Source organism: Scyliorhinus canicula, chromosome 3, assembly GCF_902713615.1.
Source record: "Scyliorhinus canicula chromosome 3, sScyCan1.1, whole genome shotgun sequence".
In the NCBI taxonomy this organism is placed as follows: Eukaryota; Metazoa; Chordata; class Chondrichthyes; order Carcharhiniformes; family Scyliorhinidae; genus Scyliorhinus; species Scyliorhinus canicula.
This window is the reverse complement of record NC_052148.1, coordinates 241,052,536-241,074,122: the sequence shown is the minus strand read 5'-3', so window position 1 is coordinate 241,074,122 and position 21,587 is coordinate 241,052,536. Positions and strand designations below refer to the sequence as shown.

Sequence of the window (21,587 nt, the reverse complement as noted above, 5' to 3'; positions counted from 1 at the left end):
GGGTTGCTTCCGATGTGGCCAGGCCCACGATCGGGGCCCACCGCTCGGCGGGCTCGCCTCTCTGGCTGGGGGCCTCCTTCCTTCAATGCCGGCCCCTGTAGCCCTGCGCCATATTGCGTGGGGCCGGCGCATTGAAGGAAGCCACTGCGCATGCACGCATTGACGCCGGTGCCACTGCGCATGCGCGGATCCCACTGCGCCCATTTGACGCCAGGATCAGCAGCTGGAGCGGTGTGGATTGCTCCAGTGCTGTGCTGGCCCCCTGTAGGGGCCAGAATTGATGACCCTGAGGACGTGTTGACGCTGTCGAGAAATGCGATGGCGTTTCTGACGGCGTCAACACTTAACCTCAGGACAACAGAATCCCACCCGGGATCTTTGGATCTTTATAAATTAGAAAGAGACACCAGGTTTCCTGAAAGACAGGATGACTCTGGAAGCTGCTCAGAGTTTCCTTCAGGTGGACAACTTGTCTTTGGTTTATTTAAAAAGGGCTTTGAAAAGACAAGCTAAATGGATTGGTGGGTGAATTAAATATAGACATACCAGCTGAAGCTCGGAAGGTAGATAATTGAAGCGATTGCTGAACATTGAAATTTGAAAGAAATACCAGACACACCGCCTGTGTCATGGCAACCATTAGCTAAAATCCAGTTACAAATCAAACAATTAGAGACCCAGCAAAAAGAAAAAGAAACATAAATGCCGCATATAGCAAAGGGTTTCCAACTGGAAATTGAAATGAGAAAGTTGGAATTAGAGAGAGAGAAAAAAGAAAAAGGGAGAAAGGAAAAAGCAAAAGAGAGAGATTTCCAGCTTAAGTAAAAACTAGAAAGTTAAAGGGAGCTGCCAGGAGCTGGAGGGGAGCTTAATCCTGGAATGGAACCCAGTGGCGATACATTTAAACTTATACAGGCCCTCCCAAAATTTGTAGAGAAGGAGTTGGAAACTTTTTCAGGGGCTTTTGAGAAAATAGCAACCCAAATGGAGCGGCCAAAAGAAAAGTGGACATTACATATGCAGAGTAAATTGATGTGGCGGGCACAGGAAGTTTAGGCATCGCTGTCAGAGGTGGTGTCTAAGTATTGTGACGAGGTGGAAAAGGTTATTTGGGGTACACAAATAGATTCCTGAAGCATATCGGCAGAAGTTTTGGAATTTAAGGAGACAGCCGGGACAGACGTATGCTGAATTCGAAAGTGTTAAGAAACAATTTTGATCGATGGGTATGAGCATTGGGAGTTGTAACTACCTATGAAGCACTGAGAGAGGCAATTGTCTTACATGGATGTAAGAGTTCCCTACTTTCTGTGAAAAGAACCCATGTTGAAGACAAAAAAGGTGAAAAGCGCTAGACCAGCAGCAGAAATGGCTGACGATTGGGAGCTGCTTCAGACATTTAAACCTTTGTTCGAGATGAGATTTACAGGCTGCAGAATTCTTCTTCCTGAGACTAAGTGTTGATGCCGGGGCAGGATTCACTGACTTTTACCACAGCAAAACTAGCGCTGAACCTGGACCGCTTCAGCGACCATTGATGGGCGAAAACCGGCACCATGTGGATCAAAATCAATTCCAATGAGAAATGGTGCAGGGTTTCGCCAGGTCTGTGATTGACACTCAGGAGGCTGACAAGCTGCAGCCGCATATACACACTTCACTCTCCACTCACACCATCCCAGCCACTGAACTCCAACAAGTGCAACTTCCAACATGCTGAACGAGCATGTCCCACCTTACTACAATGGCACTGGTTGCGCTGGAGCGTGACTATCCCACTGATAGGTCGGCTGGGGCCAGAGGGTACCTGGGGGAGGGTTAGCCTGGGGGGACACCCATATGACCTGTGACCCTAGGTTCACAGTGGGCAGTCAGCGGTGCATGCAGCTGCATGGCTGCCTTGCAAGCCGTGACAATGGTGTTCCCTGCCCGTCCACCCCAACCCCACTGCCCAACTCCTGGCCTTCCCCTTCCCCCACTACTTCCCCGGCCCTGGCAGAAGCCCCCGACCAGTGGCACAACAGTCAGCAAACTATGGTGATATTGGACACTTTCCGTACTCCCTCTCTCTCCCTCAGCAGCCAGGCACCTGTTTCACGATTTTTAAAAGAACAAGTGAATCTTGCCATCGGGAATTTGCCCCGGTGGAGGCGGAGAATCGTGGAGGCCCTGGAGAATACTGGGTCAGACCTGCTAATGATATGCCAATGGTGTTTACTGTGTGTGCGGATTGTAACGGATTGACGCCGCTGTCGAGGCACTGGAGAATTTCTGCATCAAAATTGATTCTCCGCCCAATCGCGTTTCCCGATTCCGGCATCAGCGACAGAGAATCCTGTCCAGGGTTTTTGACTAAAGGGAAAATTATCCCATTTTCCTCAACTAAGGTAGCCATACCCATACCTATTTTAAGGGACACAGGTGCTATGCTATTCTTACTGGAAAAGGATTTGGTTTTCCCTCCAGAGAGTTCAATGAAAGCTAAGCAATTGTGAAGATGATGAGTTCAGACTATATTCTGGTTCTATTGTATAAAGTACAATTGGACTGTGATTTAGTGTCAGATCCAGTGGATGTCGGCGTGGTTAAGGAATTAACAGTTGTAGCCACTGAAGTTGGCCACTTCCCGACTCAAAATGGCGATTTACAAAGCACGCAGGGAAAATTGGACACTTTAAGAAAGACAAGCAGGCTGCAGAATCTTCCTGTGTATTCTGTCTGCAAAGAAAGCAGACAGCACCGAAACCAGCAGTTTGCATATTAATGAAGCGATCCCGGGAACAATGGATACAACGATTAGCTACATTTGGGACATTCTATAGAAGGTCAGACTTCCCGACGCCAACGGGAGTCTGAAACAAAGGAGACAAACAAGCCAGGAAGAACCGCCCCGCGATCGAGGGACAGCCTCAGTATTGGGGGGATTCATACCAATTGATTGGTATGAGATCCAATCGATTGATAGTAGGATCGGGGTCCGCCCCAAAGGGCGCGGAGCCCCTGGGACCTATAAAAGTCAGGTCCCAAGTCCAGTTCGCTCTCTTAGCCGGCCCTCCATGCAGAACACCTTTGCAGCAGCTCTCTAAGAACTTGACCGTGAGAAGGAGAGGCCTGGCCAACAGCTACACCGACAAGTAAGTGTCGCTCCCTACGACAATAGACACTCCTGACCCCTTAGCCCGTACCAACTGGGAAGCCTGTAGTCTCAGGACAGAACAAGAGGCCATTGTTCCCTGTAGCTAATCGTTGTATCCAATTATGGGTTCCCTTATCGAAGATAAGTATTGGCTTATAGTGGTAGGAATAGTTTAGTCTGCTAGTATTAGTTGCATGAGTATCGATCTACTGTGTAAATAATAAATGTGTTTGATTGAACCTTACTAATTGGTGTATTGAGTCATTGATCTGAACTTGAACTTGAAACTCATGGCGGTATCATAAGGATACCTGGCGACTCTAGAGCTATGTAATAAAACAGAGCCAATTGAGTGTAAAGCACACTCACCAGAACGAGCAACACAGTAGGCGGGGTTGACTTACTTTTGGGGAATAATTTGGCAGGAGTGAGGTTGTAGCTTCACCCATAATTACAGAGAGTCCAAGGGAAATGTTGCGGATAGCACATAAAATATCAATGGCAGGACAGGTGGGAATTTGGAAAACTCACAAGCAAAGAGGCCGGGGGTGCAGGGCTTGCCCCCCCAGTGCTCGGTGTGGGATGGCAGACCCTCTGCAGGGATGAGCCACCATGGGTGGGTGGAGGGGGGCCTTGCGCTGGGGCGGAAGCCAGGGGGCAACCACTTGTGGCACCGCCATGCCAACCCCTGGATCGTGTTTATCCATTCCGGGGGTCACCTTTGTCCCTGCCTGTCTGTTCCACCAACCACCCATAACCCCCACCGACTGCCGAGACCTCTAAAGCTATCGCTAATAGGGAATTGGCAATCATGGTAAAGAGAGCACTTCACACAGCGCTGGGGCGGAAACCAGGGGGCAACAACTCGTGGCACCGCAATGCCAACCCCTGGATCGTGTTTATCCGTTCCAGGGGCCACCTTTGTCCCTGCTTGTCTGTCCCACCGACCATCCATAACCCCCACCGACTGCCGAGACCTCTGAAGCTATCGCTAATAGGGAATTGGCAATGGTGGTTAAGAGAGCACTTCACACAACCCAAGTGGATTCCTGTAAGTGGTTGTGTACAAATGTGTTTATCGTGTTTGCCAATTTCCCTACCTACCCCCACCCCTTCCCCCGGTGCCCTCAGTGATCATTGATGTGCTTTGCAATCCTAGCTCTACCACTTTGTCCAGGTGTGTCTCCAGGATGCACATCAGAGGTGGAGGCAGCCAGCTGCTTACCTCGTCCCGTGGCCTTCAATGCTGTTTCCAGTGTGTTCAATTGTTTAAGAGACAGCATGAATTGAGGTATTGAACTCCAAAGTGGCAGTGCTGGTGTCAAATCAGTGTTACATTCATCTGTCTACTCCTGCAGATATTCGCTCTGCACCAAAACAACTGTAATATCTTACATGGGACATCCGGGTTGGGAATTGTTATCTTCCCCGTGGTGCTCATGGAGTACGAGCTCCCCCACTGAGGGGCGGAGAACTCAATTTCACATTTATAAAAGGTCAGCCAGTAAGGCACCGACCAGAAGGAGACTTGGTAGGAATCTGTTGGGAAATGTATATGCCCTAATTGGAAATGAATCAAAGTTCTTTATTTTACTCGGTGTAGACTCCCCATGTCCTTATTAAAACAAAATCTAGCCATGCCCTCAACAAAACAGAAGTGTGCATGAAAGCCGTAAATAGCTCTATAAACACAGGTGCGAAAGCAGCACGGTGGTGCAGTGGTTAGCACTGCTGCCTCATAGTGCAAAGGACCCGGGTTCGATCCCGGAACTCAGTCACTGTCAGTGTGGAGTTTGCACATTCTCCCTGTATTTGCGTGAGTCTCACCCCCACGACCCAAATATGAGCACGGTAGGTGAATTGCCCATGCTAAATTGTCCCTTAATTGGAAAAACGAATTGGGTACTCTAAATTTATTTTTTAAAACAGGTATTAAAGTACCAATTTTTGTGGCCTTAAAGCCCACCGTACACAAACTCCACCTTGACCAAAACTCTGTCACACGCATTAAGGTGAGATGGTGGTCAAAGTGGAAAATGTAATGAAGGTTTTCTGATGTAAAGAAATCCCTCCCAATAATCTTTCTCGTTTACGTTGTAACATCTGTGTAATGATTTTTTTTTTCTTTTTTATAAATTTAGATTACCCAATTATTTTTTCCAATTAAGAGACAATTTAGCGTGGCCAATCCACCTAACTCTGTGCATTTTTGGGTTGTGGGGGCAAAACCCACGCAGACATGGGGGAGAATGTGCAAACTTCACACGGACAATAACCCAGAGCCGAACCTGGGACCTCAACGCCGTGAGGCAGCTGTGCTAACCACTAGGCCACCGTGCTACCCTTGTGTAATGATTTTTGCTGGAAAATACAGCAGCTTCAAAATTAATGGGGAAACTTACTTTACTCTCTGTTGGGAGTCTCCAAAGGTTTCCCTCAGATTTGAAAGGTCGGGATAAAAATTAGCAGAAGGGGAGATGATCTCAAGAAGTCCTGATTGTATTTCATAGGAGTACCTGTGGGTAGCATATCAATAACCCAGAATGATCAATTTTCAGAACATTCTTACATATTTTCTAGTGACTTTCAAAAATAATTTACGTTCACACTTTTCGGGGTGAAATTGTACTGTGCGATATTACTAACAATGCACTAACTGACAGCTAAGTTATTACAACCATGAACAAGTTTATTTTAAATAGGCTTATTTAAATAAAGTTTATTTAACATTGTTACTGAAGTAGTGAAAAGGGAATTTCTCTCAAAACACATTAACAGGTTTATTCCTAATATCCTTCCGTGTAATTTCAACCCATTTATACCACAGAAAATATAATGTACATTTCAATATTTTTATGACAGTAAATACTTCAAAAAATTCTGGTGACTACCACAAAGTATTAGCAGAATCCCTGAAAGATTAACTTGGGAACTGAACTGGGGCTAACTTGAAAGGTGGTTTATGCTAATCAGGAAGCCACGAGTAAAAATTACAATTTCTTCTTGACTGTGTGACAGTCCAACTTTAACATCATTTTCAATTTGGAGTTAACTCCTTCACTGAAAAAGCAGAGAGTAATGTGGTATGAGTGGATTAAACCTTTTTCCAATATATACTACCAGCTGAGGCTCCTGTCAGTGAGTGCCAAATCTGAAATGAATCTGACAGTATTAAGATAATAAGCCCAATGAAGGGCTGATCTTACCAATCTGTTGCCATAGGGAGACATACCAGCCACCTGTGCATTCTGGGGAATTGCTGGTATACTGCCCATGATGCATGGCCTGTGCACAGCAGCCCACTTAAGGTTAATGTTTAAAATTAGTTTTCCAATTTATGCAAATTTTCACTCTTTTATAAATTGGCAATCTCCCGATACTTTCCTTCCTATTAATCTCTCTTAACCTCCATGGTCAGATAAAAACTGTAATAAGGAAGATATCAAGTACTGTTTTCAAGCCCTTTGACAGCACTCAATCTATTGTATTCCACTATCAACTGGTTAAAGTGGGCGGCATGTAGCACAGTGGTTAGCACTGCTTCTTCACAGTTCCAGGGTCCCAGGTTCGATTCCCGGCTTGACTCACTGTCTGTGCAGAGTCTGCACCTTCTCCCCGTGTCTGCGTGGGTTTCCTCCGGGCGCTCAGGTTTCCTCCCACAAGTCCCGAAAGACGTGCTGTTCGGTAATTTGGACATTCTGAATTTTCCCTCAGTGTACCCAAACAGGCGCCGAAATGTGGTGGCTAGGGACTTTTCACAGTAACTTAATTGCAGTATTAATGTGAGCCTACTTGTGACAATAAAGATGATTAAAGTCAGACTTACGTATTTTGTAAATTCTCTGCCAGATTATTTACGTAGCTTTCTTCCACCTGCAGAGTAAGAAAAGGAAAAATGCATTTAACCATTCAATATTTCACAGTGCACATTTTCACTTTTGATGACTATGGGAATGAATTTTGTACTTTTGTCCTTCAGTATAGAACCAATCACCTCTGGGTAAAGTGCAGTTTATTGAGATGCAAGACTTAATCTCGTGACTGAATAGGTTAAGTGCTGTGGCCCAATTTCCTTGATCTGTGCTCCCTGCAGGTGTTGCATCCCACTTATAATGCTAGACATCAGAATTAATCTTGCAGAATGAAGTTATTCCTACTCTGTCCCAACAATTTAATTTTATCCTTGACTCGTAACTGATATTCCTTTTTACAGTGGTGTTCATGAACAGCCGCCCTGCGGTTTTGTGCTACAGGTTTGGGGCCTTAGGATCTGGTTGAGCTCATTTCAAATCTACAGCAATGGAAGGAAGAGACTTCCATCCCATCAATCTAAACTAGATTATACGATCTCAAGGGTATAGGGAACTGTCCCAGCCTACCAATGTGGGGCATTAATCCTAATCTTGCTAAATAAATAAAAATGACAATACAGTTAGGTCAGCATGATGAATGAACTAACTAACACACATTAAAGGTCAAAGTGCTATACTGTACTATAGTGGTTTTAGTTGGCACAGTAAGTCACAAATCTCCTGTATCCTAATAGACGACCCAATAATTCTGGTTGCAGCAATCCTGGTTTGATAAGAAAGGTTAACCTTGTATTTGGATTTGAGTGCACAAGGGCCAGATTTACAGAGATATTATCAGAAACACAGCTGCTTAAACTAGACTAACTGTGTGATAAGCTTCCAATCTCACATCAATGCCATCACTAAAACACCTATTTCCACCCCCACAACATTGTCTGACTTCATCCCTTGCCTCAGCTAATCTGCGACTGAAATCCTTATTCATGCCTTTGTTACCTCTAGAATTGACTATTCCAATGCACTCCCAGCTAGTCTCCAACATTCTACCATTCTCCAAATCTCTGTTGCCATTGTTTTAACTCACATTAGGTCCCGTTCCCCTTTCACCCCTGAGTTCGCTGACCTACATTGGCTCCCAGTCAAGCAAAATCTTGATTTTTAAATTCTCATCCTTGTTTTCTAATCCCTAAATGCTCTAGCACTTCCCTATTTCTGTACTTTCCTCCAGCTCCACAATCCTCCAAGATATCTGCCCTATTCAAATTCTGGCCTCTTGAGCGTCCCCGATTTTAATCGTTTCACCTTTGGTGGACATGCCCTCAGTTGCTTAGACCTTTATAGGCTTTGGAATTCCCTCCTGACATCTCTCTGCCTGTCTACCTAACTTCCTCATTTAAGACACTCTTTTTTTTAAATTTAGAGTACTCAATTATTTTTTCCAATTAGGGGGCAATTTAATGTAGCCAATCTACCTATTGACCCCTTTAACTGCACTCTTATTTGATGTTTTTAAGTTTCCGTTGATCTCTGTTATGTTCGGGCTGTGCCCCTAACAGGAGCGGCCCTTTTTTGCTTTGGGTCTCAGTTTGTTTTCCTTTCTTCTGTTTTGTTGGTGGACCTCAAAAGAGTGGCCAATCCACCTAACCGGCACATCTTTGGGTTGTGAAGGCGAGACCCATGCAAACAAATAAGACACTCCTTAATACCTATCTCTGTGACCAGGCTTTTGGTCATCTGATTTAATATCTCCTTTTGTGGCTTGGTGCCATGCTTTACTTTATGATGTCCCTCCAAAGCACTTTGGGACATTTTATTAGTTTAAAGACTACTCTACTCCTTATACACCTATGACTGTGGCCAAATTCCCCTCCAACTCGATTTTCAAATTTGTTGATGACACCACCGTAGTGGGTCGGATTTCAAACAATGACGAGACAGAGTACAGGAATGAGATAGAGAAACTGGTGAACTGGTGAGACGACAATAATCTCTCCCCAGCGCCGGCCCTAGGGTTGCTGGCGCCCCGGGCAAGCTGAACTTCGGCGCCCTTGGGGGGGGGGGGGCCGAGAGGAGGGGGCGGGGCTGAGAGGGGGGGCCAAGAGGGGGGGCGGGGCCGAGGGGGGGGCCGAGCGGGGGGCGAGAGGGGGGGCCGGGGCCGAGGGGGGGGGGGGCCGAGAGGGGGGCGGGACCCGGGGGGGGGGACCCGAGGGGGGGGGGCGGGGGGGGAGCGGACCGAGCGGGGGGGAGGCGGACCCGGGGGGGGGGGGCGGGGGGGGAGCGGACCGAGGGGGCGGACGGGGGGGGGGGGGGGCGGACAGAGGGGGGGGCCGCCCTGGGGGAGTGCGGCCACCTGGGGGAGTGCGGCCACCGCGCATGCGCTGGTTGGCACCGGCCCAACTGCGCATGCGCGGGACCCGAGTCTCTGGCGCCCCCTAGCACATGGCGCCCCGGGCGACTGCCCGAGTTGCCGGTGCCTTGAGCCGGCCCTGTCTCTCCCTCAATGTCAACAAAACGAAGGAGATTGTCATCAACTTCAGGAAGCGTAGTGGAGAACATGCCCCTATCTACATCAATGGGAACGAAGTAGAAAGGGTCGAGAGCTTCAAGTGTTTAGGTGCACAGATCATCAACAACCTGTCCTGGTCCCCCCCCATGCTGACACTATAGTTAAGAAAGCCCACCAATGACTCTACTTTCTCAGAAGACGAAGGAAATTTGGTATGTCAGCTACAACTCTCACCAACTTCTACAGATGCACCATAGAAAGCATTTGTTCTGGTTGTATCACAGCTTGGTATGGAGCCTGCTCTGCCCAAGACCGCAGGAAACTACAATGGTCGTGAATGTAGCCCAATCCCTGTCCTGGTCCTCCCATGTTGACACTATATTTAAGAAAGCCCACCAATGACTCTACTTTCTCAGAAGACTAAGGACATTTGGCATGTCAGCTACGACTCTTACCAGCTTCTACAGATGCACCATAGAAAGCATTTTTTCTGGTTGTATCACAGCTTGGTATGGAGCCTTATGGCAGGAAACTATAAAAGGTTGTGAATGTAGCCCAATCCATCACGCAAACCAGCCTCCCATCCATTGACTCTATAATTCCCGCTGCCTCGGAAAGGCAGCCAGCATAATTAAGGACCCCATGCACCCCGGACATACTCTCTTCCACCTTCTTCCGTCAGGAAAAAGATACCAAAGTTTGAGGTCACGTACCAACCGACTCAAGAACAGCTTCTTCCCTACTGCCATCAGACTTTTGAATAGACCTACCTCGTATTAAGTTGATCTTTTCTCTACACCTTGGTATAACTGTAACATTATATTCTGTAGTCTCTCCTTCCTTCCTTATGTATGGTATGCATTGTTTGTACAGCATGCAAGAAACAATACTTTTCACTGTATACTAATACATGTGACAATAATAAATCAAATCAAATGTTATATAAATATACGTTGTTGTAGTAAAGTTGGAACAGTTTTTTGTCTTTTCTGCTTGAGTAGTAATCTGGGGAAGTAGATTGCTATCCCATTTTAAAATCGACCTAATGTCCATCCTGTTCAGTGGAATAAAAAACGACCATGTTCCATAATTCCTGATTAATAAGGGATCAGGAGTTATGGGGAGAAAGCAGGAGAATGGCGATGAGAAACATATCAGCCATGATTGAATGGCAGAGCAGATGCAATGGGCCAAATGGCCTAATTCAGCTTCTATGTCTTATGGTCTTACAGTCTTTCTCAGCAGCAGAAGATACCACACCAATTTTTCTTCAGGGTTTGGATGTTAATCTGGTGAAGTGAATCAGGGGACCATTATAGAACATGGTCGATTTTCATTCCACTTAACAGGATGGACATTGGATCAATTATAAAATGGGATGGCAATCTACGAATCTGCTGAATTAGTCCTACTTTACCGTGCACTTCTAAGTACTCCTCAATCTCATCCTTAATATTAGACTCGAGAATCTTCAAAACAACCAAAGTCAGGCTAACTGGCCTATAGTTTCCTGTCTTCTGCCTTCCTCCCTTCTTAAACAGCGGTGTTATAATAGTCATTTTCCAATCGTCTAGGACCCTCCCTGCCTCCAGTAATTCATGAAAGATCACCACCAATGCCTCCACAATCTCCTCAGCTATCTCCTTCAGAATGCTAAGGTGCTGTCCATCCAGTCTGGGTGATTTAGCCACTTTCTGATCTTTCAATCTCCCCAGCACCTTCTTCTGAGTGATGGCCACTTCACTCACCTCTGCCCCCTGACTCACTTGAAGCTCTGGTATGCCACTGGTGTCTTCCACTGTGAAGACTGATGCAAAGTAACTATTCAGTTCTGTCATTTCTTTGTTCCCAATTACTACTTCTCCAGCCTAATTTTCCAGTGGTCCATTGTCCATTCTTGCCTCTCTCTTACCTTTTATATATCGAAAAAAAAATTCTTGCAATCTTCTTTTATTTAATTCGCTAGCTTACACTCATATTTCATCTTCTCCCCCCCTTATTGCTTTTTTAGTTGTCCACTGCTTGCTTTCAAGACTTCCCAATCCTCTGGATTCTGACTAATCCTCGCCACATTGTATGCTTTTTCCTTTGCTTTTATGCTGTCCTTGACTTCCCTTGTCAGTCATGGTTGCGTTTTCCTCCCCTTAGCATATTTCTTCCTCCTCCAGATGAATTTCTGTTGTGCCTCCTGAATAACCCCCAAAAACTCCTGCCATTGCTGTTCAGCTGTCCTCCTTGCTAGACTCCCCTTCCAATCAACTCTGGTCAGCTCCTCCCTCATGTCTTTGTAGTTAACTTTATTTAATTGTAATACCGTTACACCTGATTGCAGCTTCTCCTTCTCAAACTACAGGGTAAATTCTATCATATTGTGGTCACTGCCCCCTAAGGCTTCCTTCATCTTTAAAAAAAAATATTTTATTGAAGCATTTGTAATTTTCACAATTTAGCATATTGACATTTCTAAAACAACCGCGCGGGTCGACGCACAAAATACCCCTAAAATAACAACAAACAATAGACCACGAACCCCACTTCTCCCGCCCTATCACCAATTACCCGTATACTAAATTCCCTGTCCTTATTTAACATAACCATGCCTCCTATTCTCCCCCCCCCCCCCCCCCCCGCCCCCCCCCCCCCCCCCCCCCCCCCCCCCCCCCCCCCCCCCCCCCCCCCGCCCCGTTGATGAATGGCTGCCAACTCCGGGCGAATCCCTGTATTGATCCTCTTAGAGCAAACTTGATTTGCTCCAGACTGAGAAATTCTACCATATCGCTGACCCACACTCCTGATTTTAGGGGCTCTGAATCCCTCCATCTCAGCAAGATCCGTCTCCAGGCCACCAGGGAGGAGAAGGCCAGAATATCTCCCTCCCTTCCCCCCTTTGCCCGCAGATCTTCTGACACCCCAAATATTGCCAAATCCAGACTCAGAGTTACCCTACTTTCCAGGACTTCCGATATAACATCTGCAAATCCCTGCCAGAATTCCCTCAGTTTCGGACATGCCCAAAACATATGAACATGGTTGGCCGGGCTACCCCCACACCGCCCATATCTGTCCTCCACCTCCTCGAAGAACCTACTCATCCAGGCTACTGTTATGTGGGCCCGGTGGACTACCTTGAACTGAATCAAGCTAAGGTCAGCACAGGGCGAGGATGAATTTACCTTTTTCAAGGCTTTTTCCCACAGTTCAGTTTCCAGCTCCCCTCCCAACTCCTCTTCCCACTTCCTCTTCACCTCTCTGATGGGGGCCCCTTCCCACTCTAACTATTCCCTGTATATGTCCAAAACCTTCCCACCTCCAACCCCTGTTTGTGACAGCACTTTATCCTGTAGTCCCCTCAGGGAAGGCGAGGAAAGCTTGGGACCTGCCTCCGCACAAAGTCCCGCACTTGAAGATAACAAACCCGTTCCCTTCTGGCAAGTCAAACTCCTCCTCTAATGTCTCCAAGGTCGGAAAGCCCTCCTGGATGAATAGGTCCCCAAACCTCTCAACCCCTGCCTGCTGCCATACCTTAAAGCCCCCATCCAACCTCCCCGGGACAAACCGGTGATTGTCACAGATCGGTGACCACAATGACGCCCCCTCCAGTCTCATATGCTGCCTCCATTGCCCCCACACACTCAGGGCTGCCACCACCACAGGACTTGTAGAGTACCGAGCCGGTGAGAACGGCAGGGGCTCTGTCAGTAAAGCCTCCAGACTTGTACCTTTGCAGGATGCTGCCTCCATCTGTTCCCAGGCCGACCCCTTCCCCACTACCCACTTCCTGACCATCGATATGTTGGCAGCCCAGTAATAGTTAATAAAGCTCGGAAGAGCCAATCACCATTCCCCACGGGCCCGTTCCAGGAGTGTCCTCTTTACTCTCGGGGTTTTACACGCCCATATAAACCTCGATATCGCCACATTAATACTTTTGAAAAAAGCCTTTGGGACAACAATCGGGAGACACTGAAAAAAAAGCAGTCTTGGAAGGACAGTCACCCTTGCCATCGGAACCCTCCCCGCCAGCGTCAGTGGGAGCATATCCCATCTACAAAAGTCCCTTCTCATTTGATCCACTGCTTTGCCCAAATTTAACTTGTGAAGCTGTCCCCAATCCTTGGCCACTTGAATCCCCAGATATCTAAAACTCTTCCCAATTACTTTAAAAGGTAGCTCCTTCAGCCTCCTTTCCTGCCCCTGTGCCTGAATCATGAACATTCCACTTTTTCCCATATTTAACTTATAGCCTGAAAATCGCCCATATTCTCCTAATACCTCCATGATTTTGCCCCCCCCCCACCAAAACCGGGTCTGTTATATAAAGCAGCAAATTGTCCGCATAGAGAGAGACCCTGTGCTCCAACCCCCTCTCACTATTCCCCTCCAGATATTTGCCGCTCTCAGAGCCATTGCTCAGGGTTATATGGTGTTGGCAAACAGTAATGAGGAGAGCGGGAATCCCTGCCTTGTCCCCCGAGGCTTCCTTCATCTTAAGTTCCCGAATCAAATCGGCCTCATTATTCATCAAATTGATCCAGGATATTGAGGTGCAGCAATAGTAAGCAGCTGAGAAACTATTCCAATTGTATAAAAGCCGTCAAGGTGATGGTCACCCTGAATGTCTATGCCACGGGGTCCTTCCAGGAGTCGAGTGGGGTCCTGTCACAGAGCTTGGTGCACAGGTGCAAGAGCACAACATGCCCGGGGAATCCCGGGAGAGGCCTCCTGAGGGCCTCCCGACTGCCTCCGCACCTCGCGGGATTTACCCAAGATGGGCGGGACCTAATGATGCTTGCGGAAGTAGGTCGTAAACCTACTTACGATCTACCTGCCAGGGAACCAGCGGCCTCCCTCAATTCTCTGGACTCCCCACAGAAACGTGGACCAGGTGGAACAGCACCTCCCGGGCCATCGGAGACCCCTGGGTGGCTGGGGTCAGTGCAGTGTGGCTCCCTGACCCTCCCCCTGGAGCACGTGCACCTCGGCACTGCCAAGCTGGCACCTTGGCACACCACCCTCTGCGAAAAGTAGTTTCTCCTTATCTCAGGTTTAAATCTACCGCCTCTCAACCAATACCTGTGACCTCTCATTCTAGATTGCACCACAAGTGAGAACATTTGGTCTATGTTTACTTTATTTTATATACCCCTATCAGATCCCCTCTTATTTTTCTAAACTCCAATGAATACAAGCCCAAACTTTTCAATCTCTCCTCGTAAGTCAACACTTTCATCCCTGGAATCAATCTGGTCAACTTCCTCTGAACTGCCTCCAATGCCATCACATACTTCCGCAAATAAGGAGACCAAAACTGGACACAATACTCCAGAGATGGTCTCACCAACACTCTGTATAATTGCAACAATACTTCTCTACTTTTATACTCCAGTCCTTTTGCAATAAACGCTAAAATTCTATTTGCCTTTTTTATGCTGTACCTGCGATTTGTGAACAGACACCCAGATCCCTCTGCCCTGATGCATTTTGAATCTGTTTTCCATTTAGATACTAATTTGCTTTTCTATTTTTTTCGGCCAAAATGGATAACCTCACACTTATCCACATTAAACTCCATTTGCCAAATTTTGGCCCACTTTCTGAGCCGACATATATCCGTCTGTAAACTTATCTCCTCTTCACTGCCTGCTCCACCTATTTTAGTACCATCCACAAATTTTGCTATGTTACACACTGCCGGTGCTTGCAGTTCATTTATATAGATTGTTAATAGTTGAAGTTGGAGGATTGATGCCTGTGGCACCCCACTAGTTACTGTTTGCCAGCCAGAGAAGGACCCATTTATCCCGACCCTCAGCTTTCTGTTAGTCAACCAATCCTCAATCCAATCTAGTACTCTCCCCCAATCCCTTGTGATTTCACCTTCTAGATCAGTCTTTTATGCAGCATCTTGTCAAATGCCTTCTGGAAGTCTAGGTATACCACATCTACAGGTTCCCCATTATCCACTTTGCTGGTCACATCCTCGAAAAACCCAAGCTAGTATGTCAAGCATACTGACAAGCATAAAAGCATTCTGGCAATGGTGGATTGAGCTTTCTCTTTCCAACTGTTCTCATCCTTAATGATTGATTCCAGAAGTTTTCCCATCACAGAGGTCAAGCTAACCGGTCTATAGTTTCCTACTTTTTCCTCTCTCCCTGTTTGAATAGGGGCGCCGCATTAGCGTGTTTCCAATTGACCGGGAGATGATCAAATGAAATCAATTGTAGCTGAGTGATGCAGGCTGGAAAGTATTCAGCTTTATATAATATAAAATCGAAACAGGGCTAAAAATTCATTTGCACCTGTTTATCTGCCTATTCCTATTGAGGAAGGCAGATTGTAAACTTTGCACTGCCTCCTCACTTGAATAATTGCTGTGTAAGCCAAGCACAATCTGCACTGTTGGCTGGCCACACATTCTGGGCTGGTTTATCACACTGGGCAAAATTGCTGGCTTTGAAAGCAGACCAAGGCAGGCCAGCAGCATGGTTCAATTCGCGTACCAGCCTCCCCGAACAGGTGCCGGAATGTGGCGACTAGGAGCTTTTTACAGTAACTTCATTTGAAGCCTACTTGTGGCAATAAACGATTTTCATTTCATTTTTTCATTCAACAGGGGACCTAATAGTATGTGAAGCTAGCATTATTTCCGCCTCCAGATCTTAAAGCTCCTCTCCCCTTACAGGGAAGCTTCTCTGAATGAAAAGAGGCTGCTGCTGACTGTCAGTGCTACAAATGGAGCAAGGGAAATGGAGTAAACAGGGCAGAAAGAAGATTTCATGGTTCACAGATGCAGCATTGGAAGTGTTACTCAGGGAGATGAGTAGAAGGGACACAATGTTTCTCCAGAGACCAAGAAGGTGGCCAGGGAAGTGAACTCCTGGGGCCAAAATGTCCTGCTGCACAATGGCTGAATTGTACTGATTTGGCTTCAAATGTGGCCTGGATCCACATATTCTGCCCCTATTTCTAGATATTTTCATCAGTACAGGAAAGGGAGCAGGTAGGGAGCCTGCACGCTGTTGTCCCAACATTGCAGCACCATTGCAAAAGAGGACACTTAAGAACTTCTGTAATTTTGATGGAGGGGTGCTGATTTTGGTAAATTACAAAAGTCACTCCAGCAGAAAGGGATCTTGAACCAAGGTTTGGAGGCAGGAATTATGTGAAAGGTCAGTACAAAAGGCGTTGCTCACTTCAGGTGCCATGAAATGCTAAGGTTTTACCCAAGTGAGCGATGATAGTGCTGCGATTTGAAAAGGCAAGTTCCCATTAAATAATGTGGTCGCCTGGTTTTTACCTCTGACAAAACATTGTATGTGTGAAGTTATGCTTAGGAGGAATGGTGGACCCTACCGATGTAGTTAGGAAAATGTGAGAGCATATAATAATAGAGGGGCCCTCTAAAGAATTATAAAATGTGAGTATTGCTGTAAAAAGATGCATGTCAAAGCTTTTTGTCTTGCACTCATCAGGATATTCAGAAGAATGCCAAGTGTAAAGGGAACAACAGTTTATATTTCATGAGAAAATATCATTCATCTATCAACAGTTCCCCAGCTGCTTGGTTGCAAGTGGATTCTGATTGGTTGAGACATTACCATGGAGATCATCAGTTAACCGATGGCTGACAGTTAACTGCCAAGCTCTATTTAAATTCAAAACAAACAAGTTGGTTCTGATTGGTTAAGGCATTGCCCTGGGGAATGAACCAGAGAATGGCTGTCGCCTATTTTGTTCAGTTGAAAGAGGTGCACTCTGTTCCATGTTCTTTCTGTCTGCCTGTGTATTAATATGTCTTACATCTAGCACACGTTAAGTGTGCCACACTGTGAGCCTGACTGATTATTTTTAATTGGTTGTCAGCCTAATTCTTGGCACACTCAGCACTGTTTAGAAAATATTGTCCAATTGCAGAATTATAACTAATATTGGGCATTATGTATAATAACGTGCACGTGTCAGACAGTGTGGGGATGATTGTTTTCCCCGTGTTCCTTGAATGTACGAGCTCCCCTGTTAGGGGTGGGGTAGCTTACCCATATTTGTATAAAAGATTGGCCAGTCTGGAATCGGGGAGAGTACCTGGTGAGGTTCTACCGGTACTCACGTATGTAATTGTTGTAAAATAAATGTTGTTTCGAGTTTTTCAATAATGGCCGGTTGTTTATGGTCAGTGCCCTGGCTGTTGCAAACAGCCAAAGGGTCATGCCGGTTGATACGATTCACCAGTCTTTCAGATAGTAGCACAAGTGACTAGCACTGTGGCTTCACAGTGCCAGGCTCCCAGGTTCGATTTCCCGCTGGGTCATTGTCTTTGCGGAGTCTGCACGTTCTCCCCGTATCTGCATGGGTTTCCTCCGGGTGCTCCGGTTTCCTCCCACAGTCCAAAGACGTACAGGTTAGGTGGATTGGCCGTGCTAAATTGCCCTTAGTGTCCAAAAGGTTAGGCGTTGTTATTGGGGTACGGGGATAGGGTGGAAGTGAGAGCTTAAGTGGGTCGGTGCAGACTCGATGGGCCAAATGACCTCGTTCTACACTGGATGTTCTATGAATGGCCTACATACCTATAATCACACTGGCAAGGAATTTGTACACCACATTACTCATTTGTGTGATAGGCAGAACGTCTTTTTGGTTTGAGAGCAGGCATGTTGTGGCGAACACCACTTGTGTTGCTATTGCAGAGTAGCAGCGTGAAACAGTTAGCTTCACCTGCTGCTCAAACATATGAGATAGCAGGGGCGGGATTCTCCCATCGGGCAGCTAAGTGCCAACGCCGGCGTAAAAATGGGAGTGTTTTACTCCGGCGTCAGTGCCCATTCCGTGACCCTATTCTGCGGCCCACAGGGGACTAGCACGGCGCTGGAGCGGCCCACGCCACTCCAGCTTCCGATCCCGGCGCCGCAGGGTCCGCGCATGCGCAGTTCGGCTGGCGCCAACTAGCGCATACACGGTGGCCTTCTTCCCCTCGCCGGCATCGACGCCAAATGGCGCAGGGTTACAGGAGCCGGCGCAGAGGAAAGGAGGCTGGGAGACAGAGAGGCTGGCCCGCCGATCGCAGGGTCCTGATTGCGGGCCAGGCCACTAGGGAGGGACCCCCGGGGTCGGCCCCCTCTCCCCATCCACAGGCCGGCCCCGGACCCTTCAACGCCGAGGTCCTGTCGGTTCAGGGGATGTTAGAATGGCGGTGAGAGGACTCGGCTCTTTGATGACGGCCCTCGGCCCATGCGGGCTGGAGAATCGACGCGCCGGCCCGGGCCTGAGAGTGGTCACATACCCCGACTGCCACCTCGCCAACCATGCTGGTACGCCGGCCCTAATGGCTCTGATTCTCCGCTCCGCTCCGCGGAGAATCAAGCCCCGGAATCGGGGCAGCGTAGCGTGATTCGCGTAGCCCACCGGCGATTCTCCGACCCGGCTGGGGTCGGAGAATCCCACCCCTTGTCCTTCCAGGGAAATCTGACTGATGTGTCTTTTTTCAGCGATACTCAAGGAACCAGTTACTGCTTCAGGTGAATACCCTCGGTGCAAAGAAACACTTGGCTCTGTATTTATTTGGTTGAATAGGCAGGAACTCCACTCCATGAATGTTCTGCCCCAAAACAGGTCCGTGGCTCATTGCCTACGTATATATCATCCTGAACCATTTTTCTTGTCATTTTTGTAATAATAATATTATTTACTAGCATCATAAGTAGGCTTACATTAACACTGCAATGACGTTACTGTGAAAATCCCCTAGTCGCCACACTCCGGCACCTGTTCTGGTGCACTGAGGAAGAATTCTGAATGTCCAATTCACCTAACAAGCACGTCTTTCTGGGCTTGTGGGAGGAAACCGGACCACCCGGAGGAAACCCACTCAAACACGGGGAGAACGTGCAGACTCAGTGGTTTGCCATTGCCTTCCACTGGCAGGGGCAGGGGGAGGAAGCAGGATCAGGAATTGTGACATTATACAAATGTACAGCATACATGTACAGAAATGTACAAATAACATAATGTTATGTTAAAACTAGCCACTAGAGGGAGCTAAGGGACAGTACTATAAATTGCACTGACTTAGATTTCTGGGAAAGATGAGTGAGCTGGAGAGTCCAGGACAAGAGGTAGAAGATGGTTAGGCATAGAAGACATCAGTTGTGTATTTGAGAGTTCTGTAGTTTGAGATAGCATAGTTTAATATCGTAACCTTCTGCTCTAGGAATATGTACAAATTGTATTTAGTAGTGTTAATAAATTAGTTTTTTCGTTAACACAGCTTGTTGTTCTTTGTTCAACACTACACATCCAAGCCATCCAGGTGAAGCAAAGCAGAGAACAACACAGGAATCAAACCCACTTTGTTGGCCTTATGCTGAGCCACACACTAACCACCTAGCTGAGCTAAGCAGCCCATTCAGTGTTTGAATACTTAATCAACAGTGATGGAACAGATTGTCCCTTCAGTGTTAAGGTCCATTCATCATCCGATGTTCAACATAACAAACAACAATGATTCATTTTACAATTTTGAGAGCACATTTAATATGTTTGACAGTTCTCGTGGATGTTCAGTATTGGTGGTAAAGTTTACTACTTTATTCGCAAAACAACTTTAGACTAACGTTGCATAAGGTAAAATAATATTAAAACTTGACTGACCTCTGCAATAAGTACAACTATTATGCAATTTTTCCTTTCCTCCGGAGAGAGCTCGTAAATAAGGGAGTTCAATGTGTTAAACAGGTACGTTTGCGATTCTCTCTTTACTGTGGGTACACCCATCACCATCAAAACTAAAATAGGAAAAAAGTGACAGGTGAAGTAATATATCACAACTGGAACATGAGCTATCTATTAGACAACTGCTACGGTAGCACATGTGATGCATTTAAGTCCATTTGAACTTTTGGACCAAGACAGCATATAGAGGATCATTCATGTAATTAATAGAAACAATTAATCTAAACTTTTTTCAATCTTTAAAATAGCAAAAAACCAGCGGGGCTTCAGCCCATCGCGGGCCGGAGAATTCGGGCAGCCCCGGGGCCCATTGAGTCACGCCGGTCCCAGCCATTCTCCAAGGCGGGCGGCGTGATTCACGCCTCGCCGGAGAATTCGGAGGACGGCGGGGGCAGGATTCACGCTGACCCCCCCGGCGATTCTCTGACCCGGCCGGGGGGGGGGGGGGGGGGGGGGGGGGGAGGGGGGGGGGGTCAGAGAATCCTGCCCGATATCTTGGGGGGGGCATCAAATGAAGCTTTGTGGGTGGAGTTTAGCATTAAAAAAGGGACAGCTACGTTGTTAGGTGTTTATTATAGACTTCCAGATAGTCAGTGGGAAAGTGAGGAGCAAATATGTGCGCAATTTGCGAAAGGGTGTAAAAATAATAAGAGGGTAATTATATTAGGTGATTTTAACTTTCCCAAAATTAATTGGGATAGCCGTCATGTTAAGGGCTTAGATGGAGCGGAGTTCTTAAAATGTATACAGGAGAACATTTAGCTCAATATGTAGAGGATCCAACAAGGGATGGAGCAGTGCTGGAACACATTCCGGGGAATGAAACCGGACAGATGGTTGATGTGTTGGTGGGGGAGCATTTTAGTGATAGCGACCACAACATTGTTCAATTTAAATTTGTTATGGACAAAGAAATAGACAAGTTGCAAAAAAAAAAGGATTTGGATTATGGGAGAGTGGGTTTTAACTAAATAAGGCAGGATCTGGCCAAGGTAGACTGGAAAGAGATACTTGTGGGGAAATCCACAGAAGAGCAGTGGAGGGCGTTCAAAGGTGAAATGGGAAGGGTACAGGTCCAATATGTTCCCTCAAGGGTGATAGGAAGGTGTAACAAACCCAGAGAACCATGGATGACCAGAGACATTCCAGATACAATGAGAAGGAAAAGAGGCTTTTAACAAGTATAAGGAGAGCAAGTGTCAGAGGGGTTAATGGAGTCCAGAAAGTGCAGGATGGAGCATAAGAAATCAATTAGGAGAACAAAGAGGGGATATGAGAAAGCTCTGGCTGCTAAAAGTAGGGAAAGTCCAAAGATATTCTGTAAATAAATCAATGGGAAGAGGATAACCAAGGAAAGAGTAGGATCCATTAAGGACCAAGGCAGAAATCTGTGGGTGGAGCCAGA

General features: G+C 46.8%; 1 protein-coding gene across 1 annotated transcript in view; it reads right to left on the bottom strand.

Moving 5' to 3' along the window:
* LOC119963399 (alpha-1,3-mannosyl-glycoprotein 4-beta-N-acetylglucosaminyltransferase B-like) overlaps nucleotides 1-21,587 on the bottom strand; it is a 300,546-nt gene that overhangs the window by 120,218 nt on the left and 158,741 nt on the right. The window contains exons 4-6 of the mRNA XM_038792464.1: nucleotides 20,102-20,235; nucleotides 6,963-7,009; nucleotides 5,539-5,652 (exon numbers count right to left, since the gene is read on the bottom strand). Of these exons, the coding sequence (XP_038648392.1) occupies nucleotides 5,539-5,652; nucleotides 6,963-7,009; nucleotides 20,102-20,235 (295 nt within the window). The remainder of the gene's footprint in view (nucleotides 1-5,538; nucleotides 5,653-6,962; nucleotides 7,010-20,101; nucleotides 20,236-21,587) is intronic.